Raw genomic sequence first — 19157 nt, 5'->3', positions numbered from 1 at the left:
TATAGGAGTGTGTACGCTTTGTTCCCTTTCTCCCTCTCTAATTGGTAGTAATATGAACTCAATCTGATATCTGAAAGTTAGGCATGGATCTCTCCAGCAGTTGTGTCTTTACTAGTAATTATGCCACAATTGCTGATTATAGTGAGTAATGAAAATATGCTGTTCTCTCTATTTAAAGACAAATTTTCCTGTAGGCATTCAACTAACAATTCTGTTAATATATCTCAATTTTCTATAGCTGTATTCTACATTAACAGGAACAATTATTTTGAATATTTAAAATTTGGCATGCATGTAAGCAGCTGTAGATCTGAGTAAATGAACAAAGTAGACTTGAAGCATATGCTGCTGTTACAATAATTTTCATGACTGTAACTGGGCAAGGCCAAGTCATCTTTAGCCTGACCCAAGAAGGGATTAGAATCTTGAGACGAGTCCCAAGATCTTATATTAATTTGCCCACTGAGCACAGTGGTGAGAATGACTATGGGGTTGTTGCCCCAAAATATGTGCTCATCTCTGTCTACCTACCTGCAGAAATATTTCTGCATGCTTGCTTTTTTTTGTGCCTCCAGACAGCTTGCACTTTCTTGGAGTAAGGTTGATAGATACAGCTGTTGCAGCAAAATTAAATAGTGGCAGTTCAGGAGCCCGTTGGGAGCTAGTCATGTTTGTGCTTTAAATACCCACATGTATCAACAGGAGATTATGTTCAATGAAGTTGAATCCAAAATCATACACAACCGCAAACCTTTAATTGTATTTGTGGAGAAATGTATTAAATGCATCCAGAAGGATGTATATTAGTTGAAGATGAAACCATTCATTTCAAATACCTTACGGTATTTTTGAAGAAGTATAGATTCATGCTTTATGATTTCTGATCCAAACGTTTACTTGCTTGACAGTTGTTTGTATAATCAAAAGCTTCACTAAAAATGAAACAAAATAACACTTCAGAAATCAATCTGTCTTTGAAAGTCCATAGTAACTATGGTAGTTACAGCAGTTGCTTGGATGGAACAGCCAGTTCTTCAAAAATGACTCTTTAAAATCTTTTTTTCTTGCGAGTATAAGAACTGAATATATTTGCAACGTTTTTGCATGTTTTAGAAGATGAGGGAGGAAGTGATTTAGCAATATGATGATTAAATTTTTTCTTTTGCTATTACGTGCTTTTTCAGATTAGCTCATTCTGAGAGTTCATTCAGTGGTGGAACTTCACAGCCTGTGAATAACCCAGAGCTGGTGGAGGATTTGTCACAGGTTCAGCAGCTGCAAAATGAGTCCTCTAATACTGCTGAAAACACTGAGCAGAAGCCTGAGGAGGAGGTGAGATGAAATAATAGTGACTTCTCAATGAAGCAAAAGCATGGAGTTTTGTCATAACTTGTCTTACCTACTCAGATTTTTTTTGGGTAGGATCACAAATTTTCATCCATTTGCCATTTTCATTTTTTGATTCTTTCTAGTTCTCTCCCGTGTTGCAAAACTGCACACAGATAGCCAAGGAAAGCTGGTGGTCGTAACGTACAGAGAACAGCACGCGTGTCTCTAGCTTAGCCCCAGGCTAGGTCCACAGGCTGGTACTGCATTCAGTCTTTTTTCTGAAGACTGAATGTTCAACTGCCACAACTTATTTTCTCTCTTGTGAGTGAGGAAAGTGAGACCACTGCACTCTTTTGGGAGTAACTGATGTCTTTGAAAGCATTATGCTTACTACTTTAGACTATACCTTGTGTACCACCCCACACTGGTTTTTGGTGACTAAATCATGAAGGAACTCAAGTCTGACAAGAAAGTGGTTTTGGTTTTCTTGATAGATGCATTTGATATTCCTCCTTGTAGTTTGTCTTCAGCTGTGAGGTCGTTTAATTAAGGAAGTAGTAAAATTCCAGAAAGGAAACTAAAACTGACGTGATGGGAGGAGCATGTTGATCTGGGGAGAGATTAGAAGTACTGAAATAGTTGTACGTACATAGCATGAGAAAGTAGTGTTGTCCAGAGATTGCTATAGTAGGGGTATGAAGCCAAGAGGATGAGTGGTAATTATGTTATTCCAGATTCACAGTGTGCCACAGGCAAATCTTACAATGTTCCCTCCTTTGGATTTTGTTCATCTCTCTATTTGGAGGCGATTAGTGGGAAAGAAAGCCTATAGAATAGATTAGAATAGAAAAGCCCTTTCACCCACATTTTGGGCACATAATGCGCAAAGGTGAAAGATTTGGAAGGGGCAAAATAACTATTGAACAATTGTTAACTAATACACAAAAATCTCTCCAAACATGTTATTGAGGCAAATTACTTGGGGAGGGGGGGAGGGTATGGGAGGGTGAGAATAATTTTAAAAGACCAAATCAAACAAACAACTTAGAAAAAAAAAAATATTGCAGTTGCATTAGTTAAGATGGTAATTTCATGGGTTATCAGTCCTCATGGTTTTACGATCAGAAGTTGATGCAGATGTTCTTTGATTGTCCCTGTGGACCAGGAGATACTGCAAACAACTTCTCACAATGAGAATTCTTTGGCTTTGCTTGGAGGAAAGTCAGGATTGCTCTAAAGTAAGGATTGAAACTTACATCCATGGAGAGGATGTATTACAGCAACATACTCCTGATGAAAATGTTTGAGACATGAATATTTATTCCTTCCAGAGGTGGTAATTCTTTTCCTTCAATCTGAATTTTCTTCCATTTTCATTTTGCAGCAGCAAAGAACTAAACGAGGAGGCTGGGCCAAAGGGAGAAAGAGGAAGAAACCCCTTAGGGACACCAATGCCCCCAAATCCCCCCTCACAGGGTATGTGCGATTCATGAATGAGCGTAGGGAGCAGCTTCGAGCGAAGAGGCCTGAAGTCCCTTTCCCAGAGATCACCAGGATGCTGGGCAATGAATGGAGTAAACTGCCTCCTGAGGAGAAACGGGTACCATTAAACTCCCTTTTCCTTGTTGGATTATGATTACTGTTAAATGGGAATATTGTTGTTTAGTGACAAAGTTAAAGTTGTGTTTAGGAATATATTTCAAAATAAGGGGCACAGGTCCTCCAGAGTTCAAATAATGAACCTGGTAGAGCCATAGCATCTCATCCAGGTGTGACTTGAGGAGAACTGTATCCTCTAGGTAGTGCGAGAATATATTCAGAACAGGGGGGATTGCTCTAGTGAGACATACCATGGTTTATGCGATTCAGCTGGGTGTAACTCTGTTGTACCTAACTCAGATACAGCTGAGACCTACCAGTTTCCAAGGCCAAAGCCATTGGAAGGATGGGGCAGGCATTTATTTGCTGTGGCTGAGGAGAACTTGGTGGGATTTCAGAGCTGCTTGAAGGATTTTGCAGTTCTATTTATTTTACAAACTCATCAATGTATATAAATATCTTGTGTCTTATAGTAAGACGAGCAGACCTGAAAGGACAGGTTAAGTATTGCTAGCCCTAGAAAGAAAGTTGAGATCTGTATGATGGATGAGACAGTGAGAGTTATATATTCTAGTTTCCACAGACATTACTTCAGCAAAAGGGTTTTTTTCCACCTTTCAGTCACAATGTGATGTCTTCTAATTGGGACTACTGTGGCCATCCACACTGTCTTGATACGTGAATGAAGACCAAGGCAATGTTGGGTCTGGTTCTTTAACTCCTTCTGGACTGGACCTTGTTATTGCTAATTGGATGTCTTACCATTTACACCTGATTGCCAGTTGGAGACTACAGCAAAGCAGTGCAACTTGATGCTATCAGATGAATTTATCAGGACATTTAAGCTTTTGAAGGGCAAAATAATGTTTAAAAGTTTTTGATGGCTGGATGAAAAATGGGATGATGCAAAAAACGGACTTCCTTTTGTTGCTTTTTACTAAGCTTGCAGAATACAAGTTATACAGAGATATTATAAAATGGTGCATAGGCATAGCATTTTAACCGTAATGGAAAATGTGTGTAAAGGCAAAGCAGTTGATTTGGTAACACATCTGTAGTGAGAATGATGTTGCTGTCTGCTGGGAGAGGGGGGAAAGAGAGTAAGACATTCTGCCCCTCTACCCCCGCCCTTAACATATTCTTATCAAGTCTGAGACAGATTTTTTAACCTAGGAAAAAGGAGATTGACTTCAAATCTCTATTCTATGTGCTGCTTTTTAAATCCCTGGGGAATCTGTCCTTTTTTGAGGAAAGCTGTGAACCTCTAACCTATAGCAGGTCAGGAAAAGACTGCCTTCCCTTCAGTTTCTCCTGCTCTTTTTATTAAGGCAGTGAAGGCCGTTGCACCTTCAGAACCCGTGTCTCTAATGCAACAGCCCAAAATTCTTGTTGAAGCTGAGTAAGCTTAATTTTGGTTAGCTAACAACTATGAAGTCATTCTCCTGAAGCAAGCAGTGGAGTCATAGTATACCACTGCTGTGCAGGTTAGTGTCCCATAATTCAGGGGAAGAGCATGTCTGACATTCTGCTTTTGAGGCTGATCTCCAGCAATTAGCAAACTAGCTGTCTGATAGAGAAGTTGAAGGGAAAGTCTCGCATTTCCCATGTTCCAGCCCTGTAGTCTTGCTACTTCCCTTTGTATTTGGTGCATGTAAGGACAGGTCAGTTGAACTGACTGGACTGACCAAATAGTGAGTCTCCCCTAGAAAAAGACTGTTACTGTAGTCGTAAAGCAAACACCCTAATAATCATTCTTTTTGCTATTCCCCTGTATGGGGAAATATTTCATGAGATGTATAGATCTGTGCTAGAAAACCTAGGACATCTACTTAAATCTAGTGCAGCAGAGCTCATTCTTACTGATTCAAAACAATCTATCCAAAACACAAGTTAAGGAGGAAAAACTAGTGTTTTTAACTCAGTTACTGCACTCTTTCAGCAGCACATTGCTGGAGGTGGAAAAGAAGAATTAATGTCTTATGGAAGAATACAATGTCCAAAAGCAATGCAAACCCAGCATCAGCAAACTTCCACCCCCAATCCAGAACATTAACAGTGTTCTCAGCAGGGTCAAAACAATGTTGGAAATGCATGGAATTTATAACCTTTATGTCTATCGTTTGATGACTTAGTGAAAATAAAAGGTATACCAGGTGACTAAGGTTCACTCTGATATAATACTTACTTCCATTGAATTTTAAACTCATTGGGGGGAAAAAACTGGGAAGGCAACTTTTTTCTTGAAAGGATCCCATTAGTAAGTGTTGTGACCACTCCTTAAATGGTTTTCAGTTCACCAGTTCCGCTAAAGTATTCTCCAGTTAAGCTCATTCAATTATGCAGATGTGTGAAATATCTTCAGGCCAGAAAAAAATTATTTCTTTTAACCTAAATGCAGATGGCTTAAATTGATATAACCTAGGCTCTTTTATCTTTATGCTGCTCTTTTCCAATAGCAATGATGTTTTGTTCACCGCTCAGATGGGCAAAGTGTGTGGCTGTAGAATGGTAGTGCTTTTTGTCTGTGGGGCATGAAAACAAGGGTGTATTAGAACCCCACTGTTACAGATCTGAACCTTAAAGCATGATCTGTTAAGGTGTTCTTGTTTGGTGGCATTTAACCCCGACCACAGAAAGGCAATTCTTAAGTATTTGGTCTATAATGTGTAGGTGATATTGAGTAGAGTAGCTTAGTAGCAGGTTACTTCTAGGTCTAACAAAAAGCAGTTAACAGTGATTTTAATTAAAAAAAAAAAAGAGAGAAAAAGGGACACCAGAATACAGTAATTCTATCCAGAAATCTTATGTCTTTGCATCTCATATACATTCTCATTGTTTCTTCACTCCTTTCCTGTTTGCATAGGTGAAATGGATCAGCACTTCATCTGACAAGTTGTTTTTCTTCCCTTCCTCCTGAAGGGGAGGAAACTCCCTGAAACTCTTGGACTTTTTTGTTTCAGCGATACCTTGATGAAGCAGATAGAGATAAGGAGCGTTATATGCGGGAGCTGGAGCAGTATCAGAAGACTGAGGCCTACAAAGTCTTTAGCAGGAAAGCACAGGACAGACAAAAAGGCAAATCACACAGACAAGGTATTGAATGGGACAAAAATATGTGCCTAGCTAGAAAAACAGAAGATTCCCAACTTGTCATGTGGCCTGACACTCATTTAAAGCCTTTGATTTAAAGGCTTGTTAAAAAGTTAATGTGTTCTTTCTGTGGCATTTGCAACAGCTGTGTGTAAAGTGATCACATTTATGTAAATTTAACTGAATCTAGATTGTTTTGGAGGATGCGCATTAAAAGTGTCAAAGTTAGACACAGCTTCTAAGTGACTTAGGAGGAAAGCTGCACAAGTTTTCTGTCTATAACTGTTGTTTAATTATGGTTGTGTAACTGCTTTAATTCTTTGGTTCTTGTTTTCCCAAATCTTGTGTTTTTGGAGGATTTCTTGTTTGTTTTTTCTTTTTCAGATGGAGCAAGACAGCCAGCCCATGATCATGAGGTAAACCTCTTTGTTCTCCCCTTACATGAGTGGGTAGACTTTCAGATGACAAAAGTTTCTTGTGAATTCAATAAAAACCAGTTTTTGCCCGTTGAAGACCCTAGTCAGAGGTTTAGAGTATGAATTCTTCCTCTTCCTGTGCAGTTTTTGGTCAAAAGTTAAACAACTGAGTAATCTTATGCTCACATTAGCATGAGGAAAACTAAATTTACTAAGTCTTGGGCAGGTGCAAATGATCCAAGATAGAGTGGGAGTGTAGGGTACACTTAAAACAGATCTGTTTTGTAATGTTAAATAAATCAATGGGTGCAAGTCAGTGTAATTGAGCCTTTAAGTATCTAATGTGTTAGAGGTTCAACTTGCAAAATTTTTACTTTGAAATTTTTCAAAGCAGAGAATTAAGTAAACATTGAGGTAAAACTTACAAATAGCTTGAGATCTAGATAAACCTTCCAAGTTATCACCTTTAGGTTGCTGTTTTGAGGTACTGATTTTCTGCAGCAACATGAATGCTTGCGGCTTGCTTGAGAAGAAAATGGGTAAAGTAACCAAATGATTGGGAGATCTCTGGCTTAAACCCCCTCCTGCCCTCCCCCCTTTGCATATGTAAATATTGGAAGAGCATAATAATGTCTGGAGATAAGATGCTCATGCTTTAGTTGATGAGGCATATCACAAATCTTATGCATTCTGGCTGACTATGGTATACCTCCCTTGAAGTGCTGAAACTTTCTCCAGTTGTATTACCTAGGGCCGCAGAGCTTACTCCATACTTACCAATAAACTGCAAACAAAAAGCAATGAAAAATCTTGTTTATACATAGCCTCTTCACTTGTAAGCAGTAAGCCTTTCTGAAATATCTTTTTTTCTTTGTGAGGTTTTTTGCCTTGGGAAAGCAATCAAGTTGCTTTTTAATGTGTTCATTACAATAGTGACAGGGCTGTGCACTGCTGAGAGGCAGCTACTGGTCTTGTCTACTTTAAGGAAAATAAGTTTCACTTCCAGGAAAACGCTTTGGTAGTATGTTTTCAAGATGTCTTTTTTATTAACTCTTAAATGAAGTACTTGCAGTAAGATTAATCTGTAGAAGTACATGGTCCCCAGGATTTCTGATTCTATAGTCACTGAATCTAAGTTTGTCTTTAATTGTACAAAAACAGATTACTGAAGGCTTCAAGTTCTAGATTGACTGTGACATTTACATAACCTTTAAATTACAGGTGGCAAACTACAAATTCAGAGTCTTACCTCTCATCCTTCTAACTCAAGTTATCATTGCTGAACTCTCATGTCATAAATGCGGTTTTAAAAAGGAGTCCTCCATACCCTGTGGGGCTTTTAAGCTTCAACAGATAGTTATTACATAGTTGAGCTAGCAAAATGTTAGGCAGGCGTCCTCTTCTGAAAGCCTGTGCCTTTGCTCAAGCATTTTTCACCTTTATATTATAAAATTCCACATACTCATCACCTGATACGCTTTCACATCTTTTGTGTGAGGGAGTCAAGTATTACAGTCCTCCACAGGCAAGGATCAAGCAGAAAAGATTCAGATTGCTTTTAGAAGTACATACTCAAGTTGTTACTGGAAGCAAGACTAAAGCTTTTTGTTGTCTTGCTGCTTTTTCTTATCCATGTTGACTATTATTATTGTTATTAGTAGGTATGATCTGATTAAATTATTTCTTGAGAGAATATAAGAACATAAGGTCAAAGACACCTTTCCTTCTCCCCTCACTCCACTTAGGTGTTCAAGATTTAGTTTCTGTGAATCAGTGTTGAACTAATTTTAAATATTGTACATAGAAATATATACCTCCAAAAAGTATTGCAATGAACAATTCAAATACTAATTTTAATAAAAAATAACAAAAGGATGAGGCTTGGGAAGGTGAGAGGAAACTTAATAGGCAGATACAGCCATGAAAAACATGGAGACACTGTCTCAATGAGCTCATCTGTGGGCATGAAATAGAACATTTTTCTTCCTCCAAATCCTAGTTTAATAAATAGACATACAGGAATATACACTAGAACTATTAATTGTCATCAGCAGTGACCAAACCATTGTTAATTGTTCTCCGTTGTTCTGTTATTGCTTCTTTCTTCAAGCTGTTTGATTCAGAGTAGGTCTGCTTCATGCAGTCAGTTACACATTATGATTGGACTTGATTATGGTTGGACTTGATGATCTTACAGGTCTTTTCCAACCTTAATGATTCTGTGATCTTTCTGGCAAGATTTCAAAGATTTATACACACATCAGGGAGATTAGTATGATTAGGCTGATAGTATCTACAGCCTTTGAAGATAGGGAAATGGCTGCTGGAGTATGAGCACACAAGAAGAAACCATCTACTCTGAGAACACTTTTTTTTTTATCAAGTAGTATATTTATTATATCTGTTCTTTTACATTGTCTGCACCTAACCATACAAGGAAGGATGAGCTTAACTCTGCACCCCCACCCCCCCGCCCCAAGTCTCAGCTTTGTCTTTACCATACTTCACCATGTCTCTAAGAACTTCAAGTCTGATTTGTTCTGGAACCTCCGAAGATCAACCTTACTTTTAATAACCAGATGAGAATGGTATTATTTGTTGACATTCTGGAAGCATCTCAGTCTTATTTAAGGCAAATGATAGAAACAATAATTTTGGTTCTCTTTTGATTTGAGGGATGACAAAATGATATGCAATCTGAACAGACTGGGCCTTTTTAATAGGAGATAATCAAAACATTATGATTTTATTCGTGAGTGAACCTCAGAGTGGCTTAAGTACTTCAGAGATCTCAAGAGGATCTTTTACCTGCTGGGTAATGTATTCTGTAATGGAAGAGTGCTGATGGTTTTCATTATCACTATTCTGTTTAGTAGAATTTCTTGGTTGCCTTTCAGAAGCTGAACAGTTTCATTTAATCACTTTAATATTTTTTTGTTTTACCTGAAGAACCTGTATCCTAGGGCTGCAAACAGAATACCCTCTCCTCTTCACAGTACCGTCTCCTCCACCATCTATTCTCTAGGAGCCGGTGATGATCCAAGCCAGTGCCTCTTTGCACTCAGGTTGCAATAGTAAGCGTGAAATAGAACATCTAAGATGGGTGTCCTATAAGTGTTTTAACCATGCTTCATAACTGCCAACATTTCTTAGTGCACGTTAATGTTGAGATCCCAGATTTTGAGGTGAAATTAATCTCTGGCTATCTAGGGAGTGTTCAGACAAAAAGAACGCATTATGCCACTTCTGTATGTGACTTCTCATTTCTAAATATATACTCTTGGGGCTTTTTCCCTATAGTAGCAAGTATCAAAACTTCAGCGAAGAGCACGTGTGATCATGAACCCCTGGCGACACCCTACTGTGTCTCACAGAGCTGGGAAAGTTTGTTTCCCCTCCCTCTAGTCCTGCCTGTCTCTAGTGCATCTTTAGTTGATTCAGGCCAACTGAGCTTTGAGTTCTCACTCAGCAAATACAGAGCTTCTCAGCTGTAATTCTACCGGACGATAAAACTCAGCTTATCTTTTACTTTAAAAACAATCAATTCACAGTCTCCTCAGGTAAAGACAGAGTATCTGAAGTTCCATTCAGTCTTGTCTATCTTGGTTGACTGCCAAATGGTATTCAGCCTATCCCATCTAGCCCCTTGATGTGGCAGACACCAATATGATACTCTGAGCTCAGGTGCCAGAATTCCCTTATCAGCTGTAAAACATTTGGGTTTTCTGCTGTGTACCAAATCATATTTGACACTACATAATTTTGGAGGATGAGTTTGTGGTACGTTATCGACTGTGGTGTTTGAAAGGTTTGAAAAGCTTTTGTTCACAATTATTCTCTCATGCTTAACTTTATTTCTATATTAAGTAACAGGTTGATTGTAGTTGCTGCAGTTTATCAAACCAAATTTGCATTGGCTTTGTCAATAGCAATGCAGGCTTTAAAACAAGCATTAATTTCTGTTGATTTTGACATGCAGAAAAGGTGACTGAAGTATATCATGGTAGTTTTTTTTTCCTTGAGTCAAGTTAAGTTTTTAGGGTTTTTTGACTAAGTTATAGAGCATTTCCTGACTTAAAAGGTTTTTTTAAAGAAAGCCTATTATAGCCACAAACCATAAATTGGTGTCAAATCTTCTGCACCTGAAATGCTCTCTTAAATTTTAATAGCCTCAAGTTCACATAGTTGAATTCACCAGGTTTATCAGAAATTAGGTGGAAGAGATCTGAAAGTTGACAGGAAACCCTTGGCTACAGGCTTTATCTTAAGATGACAAACTTCTCGTGTCTTAAAGTGAAAAAATTTTGCAGTGTTTGGTTTTGCAGTATGCAGGAGACAACAGTCCAGTTCCTTGAAACCCTCATATTAACGCATTACCTGCCATAGCCAGGGTGAATGACTGCTTTCTGACAGCAAAATATGCCTATACATATTCATTTTTATCCTTCCAAGATGCTGCATATTCTGTAAGCAGGTTTTCCCCATAGACTCTTAAAAATTTTGTTTATGCACTTTCTTTTCAGTAGTGGCAGAATCCATCTAAATGTTTCAAAAACGATACGGCTTGCTTGAAGCACTGTGCAGCTCCCATGTCTTTTGGAGCCAAAATGCACATCTCTTCCAGTTTGGAACAGACATGTGGAACTGGTACACTGGAAAAGTTTCTTTAGCTGTTCTTTTTCCTGGCTGTTTTCTTTTTCACTTTGGTAGTGAAAGACAAAGAATCATAAAACTTACTGTGCATTTTGCTTGCTTTATCTCCTGTTTGTTGATATTCCTGTATAGACTATTTCAGAATGTGTCAGTTGGTTGATGGTGGAATGCTTTCCAGTGGAAAATATAAATGAATTCAGATAGTTTTGAAACTGAATGATTCTGATGTGTAATGTCATTAGGGCAAAAGGCTATACTTTAGTATGTTATATGGTATTTCTTGGTAATGGTATTTGGCCTTTATTAAACCTGTATCTTAAAAATCTGAGACCTACCCTTTCAGAGCCTTTCTTGATAGGAGCTGGAAGTGTCTTCTTTCTATCCAGCTCTTTATCTGCCTCAGGTTTTGGTTGTCCTTCTCTTTCTATTTCCTTGATAAAAACAATTTCATTAATTCCTGAAAACAAACAGTATTTAGCTATGTATTACTCTGTCTTTCGTAGAAAGAAGCAGATACAAAGGAAAGATCTGTTTTTGATATTCCAATCTTCACAGAAGAGTTCCTGAATCATAGTAAAGGTAAGTTAAACTTTTGCATGGTCCCATTCTTTGCTTTTCCAAAGTTTTTGCCAGGTGCTGTCCAGCTGAAGAGTCCTTTTACTCTCCCATCTCTGCTCAAGTAATGTACCTCTGTACGAACACAATGGCTGCAATAGCAGTTTTTCCTGGCTTTGTCTTCCAAAACTATCCTTTTTGGAGAATGTTTCTGATGTTTAAGTTCCACTTGCTGTTATTCCAGCCAGTCCAAGCTGGATCTGCTGTTCTATAGGATTAAGAAATACCTAAGATACAGCATGATGATGATTCAGGCTAGTTAGCAGTATTTTATTTTTTTTCCCCTGCATATCTGGAAGATTCCACTGATACATTTTCTGTTACTCTGTTTGGTTTTTGTAGCTGCATATCCCAAGAGTTCAAGATTTTTTGCCAGATTTCCTGGAGACTTTCTTGACTGAACAGACCTCAGATACTTTTCCTGATGATCAATAGAAACGTATTTTTGTAACTGGTATCTTGTCTGTAGGCCTTTTACCACTGCTGCTAAGCTATGTCATACTGAATGCATTTGACATCAGTCTTGCAGTCTTCCTTCCTAATCAATTCCCCTATTCACTTCCATTCTGATGCTTTGAATATCTTCTAATTTGTCTATTTCTCTAGAAATTAAGTCTATTTAAGTACTACTGTAGGCACTATTGGTACTCCATGATATGGTGCTTTTTCATTTATAAACTGAAACTACACCATTTGTAATCCTCAGTTGAGCACTCTAGAACACTCTGCTTCATTGCCTACCAATCATAGATATGTTTTTTATAGTTTTTTGACTACATGGGAATGGGTTGATGTTCACAGCACGTGAAGCTGAGCTGCGGCAGCTGCGTAAATCCAACATGGAGTTTGAGGAGAGGAATGCTGCTCTGCAGAAACATGTGGAGAGTATGCGTACTGCAGTGGAGAAATTGGAGGTGGATGTGATACAGGAGCGGAGCCGCAACACAGTGCTGCAACAGCATCTAGAGACCTTACGCCAAGCACTCACAACCAGCTTTGCTGGAGTCCCACTACCAGGTAAGACTTTTTTTTCCTTATGACTGTGTGACATGTTAAATTTAACTTCTAATATTTATACGATGTTGTGAATTTACAACACATGGTCTGCTGTTGCAGTTCTATGGTCTTGGCTGTTTCTAGGCTTTTTTTTTTATTAGATAATGAAATCTTAAAATGCATGCAGGGGAAGGTTTAGTGTCAGTGCTTTATTTCAACATGGCTTTTTTCTTTACTACTCTTACTCTTCGTAATAAAGTGAGACACACATTCAGTCCTTGCTCTCCTTCACTTGTTTTGTGAAAATCTTACTAAATAGTAAAGACAGGACCTGCAAGTTCCTTGATTAAAAGAAAGGCTGCATCTGTATTGTCAGATGCCAGGGAATCCACTTAGATACTATGAATGCCCAGCTGAAAGAGTTTGTTATAATCAACTATGAGACCCAAATCTAAGAAAAACATGCTTTGTTAGTCCTGATATCATTGGAACTACTCACTTTGTGGAGTTAGGAGGACATTGTTTTACAGAATCTGTCACAAGAGGCAGTGCGTGGCAAAATCGCCTCCTTTAGCAGTTTGCTTGTTGGCACAAATTGCCCTTAGCATAGTCTTAACTTTTTGGAATTGCTGCGGTCATCTAAAAATTCTGTGGCTTATTTTACTGTGTTAACTACAGGTAGTGGGGAAACACCCACGATGGAAACTATTGATTCCTATATGAATAGGCTGCACAGTATTATTATGGCTAACCCGCAGGAGAACGAGAACCTCATAGCCACAGTCAGAGACGTGGTAAACAGACTTGAACGCTAGTGACTGGGTAAGTGCTCGCTCTTAGGCCGCTTTTGTTTTGCACCTACTCTGTACCTCTGGCACTTTTTCTGACACTGATTCTTGTGATCCTGATCACCACTTTGTACAATCAAAAAGTTTTCTTCCTCAAAGCCACAGGAGCAGGTTGACTTAATGAAAGTCAAATGGGGTTGAAAATATCCAACAGCATTAAAGGGTTCTGAAATTCCCTTTAGTGCCAAGATCTTTATATAAGAGACATAAATAGTTGTTTCTCCTATTAGTCATTGTATTTGTGTAAGGTGAATAAGACTGCTGACAGAATGGTGTAAAAAAGGAAGAACAATTATTTACATTTTAGTGAGGGGGTGACTAATGTAGAAGAAAGTTCCTTTCTTGAGTGAAGTAAATCTGAAATTCTGCATTAAATGTAGAATCTGACGGTCATAGTGCAATTTTATGTCTCGAGGTTACAGATGAACTCATTTCTGTTATAAATTGAAAATACTCTACCGCTACCCACCCCATAGCACCTGTAGTCAAGCTCTTCCAGGTATGAAGGTTTACATGTAAATGAAGCACTGATGTGTGGTTCAGGCTATATGTAGCATTTGCTGAGGCTTTAATGATCATGTGGCTTATGCATAGATTATTACTGAGCTCATGTTTCTGTATTTTTGCTTCTGTTTAACAGCCTAAAAAGCTGTAGTAGGAAACTGAGTAGAAAAACAAATCAACAAAGAATTACCAGTCTTTCTGCATTACTGGTCTGCATTGCATTTCCCACAGCATTTATTCCCCCACTTCCCCGTGATGCACAGCACTAGACAGCCCTTAGGAGTCTGCCTACTTCTGTTTTAACTATGTACATACCTGCATTATTTAAGCATTTATTATGTAGAGATCTACTGTACACGTCTTGAATAGTGTTTAGAAATGCAAATAAAGCTGCTGTTGTGCCATCTGCAAATATGAAGACAGGGCTTTTCATCCTTTCTGATTCTGACCTTTTGTAATACTGTGTAGAACAGTTAATTACACGTTCCCCATTATAGCATGGCTTAAGCTAAAAGATCATTGTCCTTCCAGAGGGTAGCCAGATGGAACGGACTATAGTTCTAAGAGATGACTGAGCTCCCAGCAGAATAAAGAAGTGCCTTTACTGCTGCTGTTTATGAAGGGAACAGCTTGTCGATCCAGGTCTGGGATTTTTCAGTTGCTCATCAACATCCTCATTTTCGTATACTGTTTTCAATTAGGACGTTTAAGTTCAGAAAGAGAATCGGGGGATGGCGAGGCTTTACAGAATGTGTAAGAGGGAAAGCAGTTTCTCATCAATCAGTTATTAGAAGGGCATGCCAGCCTCTGAAACAGATGTTTGTCCTTTAAGCACCTTGCCAGAAAAATCGTATCTCAAGGCTACTAAAATCTAGACATTGGTTCTTATGTCAGGCAGATTCTTATTTCCTAACGGATGGATAATTTCTGTGTTCCTAAATATGCAAATATCTTTTTCTTGGATAAACTGGATTCAGCTCTAACTGGTTTGGAAAAAGTAATTCTTGCTTTAGAATTCTTCCTTCCACTTCATAGTTAAAAAAATAGGACTCCATTCCCTTCTTCCCCCTCCCACCAATACTTTCCTTCCTTTCAGCAGCAAGACAGTGTGAGGCAATTAAAAATGTGATTAATAATCACCTACTTTCATTATATAAATACATGCATGTGACTAGATATGATGTTCAAGTAATTTGTAGGGCTATTAATTACACTGATGTTCAGTTGGCAATGATAATATTTTTTGACAAAATCTTAGAAAGGAAGAAGTTTGGGCTTTATTGGATGCAAACCTAGGAAAAATTAGGGTTTCCCTAGAAAAGAGGGAAGCTTTGGATAGAAAGATTCAGCTGGCATCCAATTAAACTGTATCAGCAGACTGTCCTCGTCATTGTCCCTTTATTAACATGCATATGAAGTATATTCTCCTGAATGTAATCTCTATCAACCAAATGGTCTGTTTGAGCTTGAGACATGTTACAAATTAATTTCATAGAAAAATCTATTTATTATGATACTCTTGAAAACCACTTCTACTTCACAGAAGTGAGGTGTGTTTGGTGGCTCAGGACATTGTATTTAGTGACTATTGGACTATACTGGTGAATGTTTCGGTTTTTTTGTACTGCATTGTAAAGAGAAGTTCTTTATGCAAATAGTATGTGGGGGAGAAGAGGAAGTTTTTCATTATTTAGCACTCTGTTCTTTGGATGGAAATAGGAATTCAGTTACAGATCTGTTTCTGTAGGCTCCTTTGCTATACTACTTAATGTTGTGTTTTCAGATAAACCATCCAAAAAAGAATGTCACGGTGCCTATTTAATCCTGGCAGATTGTAGTCGTCTAACACATATTTTTCTGTTTCGTCTGCAGGTCTCGTGACCCAGGGATGCTTTACAAATTTTTTTGGCCAGTGTGGAATAAGAAGCCATGAGGGAAAGACTAGGGGTGGGAGGCAGAATTGCAGGTTTGTCCTGGTCCCTGCCTTTGTGGTTTGTCAGTGAGACAAACAGATCAATCATTAAAAGGTCTTAAGAAGCCACGGACACCGCCCACTAAACATTTGGAACTGTCCTCTGTGTAAACATTTATCAGCATGCAACTTTTGTGCAATCTTCAGTTTCTTATTAATTTGCTGGCTGTGAGGGTGCATATGTTCTGTGGACTGGCTGACTATGGAGATGAAATCTCGCAGTTCGTGAAATGAAATCAGCCTACGTGTTGTAGTAATAACTTCGATGTGTTATATTGCCTACTCTCTTCTAGTGTCTTTTATTTTGTTTTCATGTTTATCTTGTGGGATTACCTTCCTCCACTTCAGTTTTCTTCTTTTGATCTTGTTATCTGATACTTGCAGTACTGGATAGCAGTGCTTGTGGTCTCTGCTATAACAAGCAGTCTTCCTTGGTGCACTGTCTTGTCCTACCCTGCCTGCTATGTTTATATAAGCTTTTCTCAAGCAGAATCCTGTTTTTTGTGTTAGCTTGCAACTTCTACAATGTGAGTTTGCTCCCTGCTAGAGACTGGCTGTGGTTGGTGCTTTGTGACTTGATTCTACTATGAGACAGACTTCCTCTCTTCCCCCCCTCTCTTCAAGCACCTCTCTTGCACATAGAGTCCTGCTCTTCTGTGAAGGTCTCCTGTTATCTCTTGAAAATGTTTGGTGGAGCATTTTACTACTGCAAAGGTCAGTGGTAATCAAGATAGAAAGTGAAATGCTAGTTCTCAGCAGAGAAAATAGGAATCTCCATTTTCGACTAAAAACACAAAGCTTGCCCTTCCTCTGATATGTTGCTCAGTCTAATTTAATGTTACTGCCTTATTTTTGAGAGAATGATCTCATGATGAGAACAGTAGTCTATAAAAAGAGAAATGGGCAGGGGGATTACATTTTTTTTTTTGTCCTCCTGAAATCACAGTGCTGGGAAGCAATGTGCCTGGAAGCAGCACAGGTATTTTTGCATGAATTACTAGAGCAGAGAAAATTATTAGCAGCTCGGTCCACATAGCAGCCCACAGAATTCTACATTACAGCCTGTAAGTGCTTTCACCTTTTGTACAGTTAAAGTACAGCCTGTGGAGCCTATAGCATTGAGCATATTATATTCCAGTGTGACCTAAATGGCCTTTCACTTACATCAAGTAGAACTCTGCATGCTAGAGTCTGTAATCTTGCTGAGCTATGCTGCACCTCCTGTCAAAGATGAAGGCGCCTACTGTCTGCACTAACTTATGCAAATCATTTGCTGCCCTTTGGTTCCTGTCAAGTTGTTAATTCAGACTTTGGTTGAGCACTTGTTGGACATCTCTGGGCTTTGTGGTAGTGGTTGAAATGCTCTTTCTTCCACATGATAATCTCCTTGCTCCTCCTTAAGAAATCTCTAAGATTTCCCTGTTATGAACTGGAGATTGCTTTTACTACTAGAGTGCATTGCAGTCAGCATCACTTTAATGTATCTGTAACGCAAGTATTGGAAGATTAAAAAGCAGATTCTTCTTTTCCCACACGATACACATGGACTTCATGCTTGCCTGAAGCCATCTCCAGGTTAACACCTTATATGTCAGGTCTCTGCTTGCTCACGGGCTTATTGCTGTAGCCAAGCAGCAAGGATTTCTGTGTAAATTCAAGTCTTCCTTCAGGGAGGAAACTCCTTTCTCTTGTCTTCGGTCTCATTTTCAAGACTACACAAAAAGGAACCTCAATTTGCTCCATTGATCTCCATTTTCCTTACCGTGGATGAGACCAACTGGTGTTGGTGTGAACTTTTTCAGTGGATTCTATAACAAATACTGTGTGGGGCAAAAAAATCCTACAAGTTAATAATGTCTCCAGAAAAAGCACCGATACCTTCATCTCCTGTGTGTATCTTGTTTTTTAGAATTGGTGATATTTGACTTTTACTGAAGTGGCCAAAATGCACTGCATAGCCAAAAGTTGATTTACAAAATTCTAAAGTTCAGTCTGGCATCTTACCTAATACCTGGAGTTGTAGGCCATAAAGACTCCAGAAATTGCTATGTCATATGATAGTAGGATGCAGTACCAGGCTGTGACATACACATACTGTAAAATAAGGTGTGGGTGGCTGCAGGCTGCCCCTGCTTACGTAAATTCAATGCAGCTCTCAACTCATGGCATACTGCTAATACATCGTTCTGTTGAGTAGCATCTAAGTGTTATGGGATAGGAAATTTAAGGTGACGCTACTAGCTGGGAGCTGAGAAACCTCTTGCTTTTTCCCATAAGCAAGGAGGGGAGGTGGCATATACCCATCTTAAAGCATCTGGGGAAAGAGTAAGTTCTTGCTCACCGATGATGTGACAGATGTTTTGTCTCATTAAGAAGCTTCTTATTTACATTGATTAACCCTATAAAAATGGATTTTGTCTTTCCAGTGTTGTCTGAATGTCACTTCAGTTTACATTTTTCAGTGTTGGCTGATTAAAAAAAAAAAAAGTAAAAAATGAAGTGGGTGTCAAGGAGAAGAGTGGGATAAAATGCTTTTGTCACTTAAAGAAATGCTAAGAGAAATATATGAAAACAGAATCCATTTACTGGATTAATGTGTTTGGAATTGTTGAGATGCCAAGTTTTCTGTACAATGTTTTTGTAATTAAACTTTGGAGTTCCTTTGTTTTTAAGAAGTTGATGTGCTTGTTTGACACTTGCTTCATTAAAATTGTTCAACATTGAATCCATTCTGATTCAATTTTAACTGCATTTTCATGAAAGAACTATTACTAGCACTGCTCTCGTCTGAGGGGTTTTGGCAACTCCATGTTAACCTTTGAAAGGAAATAATGTGCCCCTTCCCCCTCTCCATCCTAAGCATATCTCCCTCTGAAAAAGCTAAAGGAAGTAGTTATTATTTATAGTGATGAAGACTTCAGAGATCTTTGGTTATAGCTAATTGTTATCAGGGCCTTTCCTGTCATCTCTGTTCCTCAACTTGAGTAATTTGAAAAACATTATGAGTCTCCCTCAGCCCTTTTTTGACATCCTTTGTCCTCCCTAATTTCCCACCACCATATTTATTTTCTCTTCCTGTAAGAACCTTCTGTATCATACCTATCACCCCCCTACTTGGTTTTCTTTTCCCCTACT

General features: G+C 38.5%; 1 protein-coding gene across 5 annotated transcripts in view; it reads left to right on the top strand.

The window, feature by feature from the left end:
* Positions 1-18695, top strand: part of HMG20A (high mobility group 20A) — a 44712-nt gene extending 26017 nt beyond the window's left edge. For all 5 annotated transcript variants that reach the window (XM_059823793.1, XM_059823794.1, XM_059823791.1 and 2 more), the window contains exons 4-11: positions 1185-1332; positions 2714-2929; positions 5889-6021; positions 6403-6434; positions 11591-11666; positions 12504-12719; positions 13377-13520; positions 15923-18695. In XM_059823793.1, the coding sequence (XP_059679776.1) occupies positions 1185-1332; positions 2714-2929; positions 5889-6021; positions 6403-6434; positions 11591-11666; positions 12504-12719; positions 13377-13513 (958 nt within the window). In that variant the 3' untranslated portion in view covers positions 13514-13520; positions 15923-18695. The remainder of the gene's footprint in view (positions 1-1184; positions 1333-2713; positions 2930-5888; positions 6022-6402; positions 6435-11590; positions 11667-12503; positions 12720-13376; positions 13521-15922) is intronic.
* Positions 18696-19157: the final 462 nt, after the last annotated feature.

The sequence above is a fragment of the Gavia stellata genome, chromosome 13, assembly GCF_030936135.1.
Source record: "Gavia stellata isolate bGavSte3 chromosome 13, bGavSte3.hap2, whole genome shotgun sequence".
Classification (NCBI taxonomy): Eukaryota; Metazoa; Chordata; class Aves; order Gaviiformes; family Gaviidae; genus Gavia; species Gavia stellata.
Note: the sequence above shows the minus strand (reverse complement) of the source record. Positions and strands in the feature narration are given on the sequence as shown.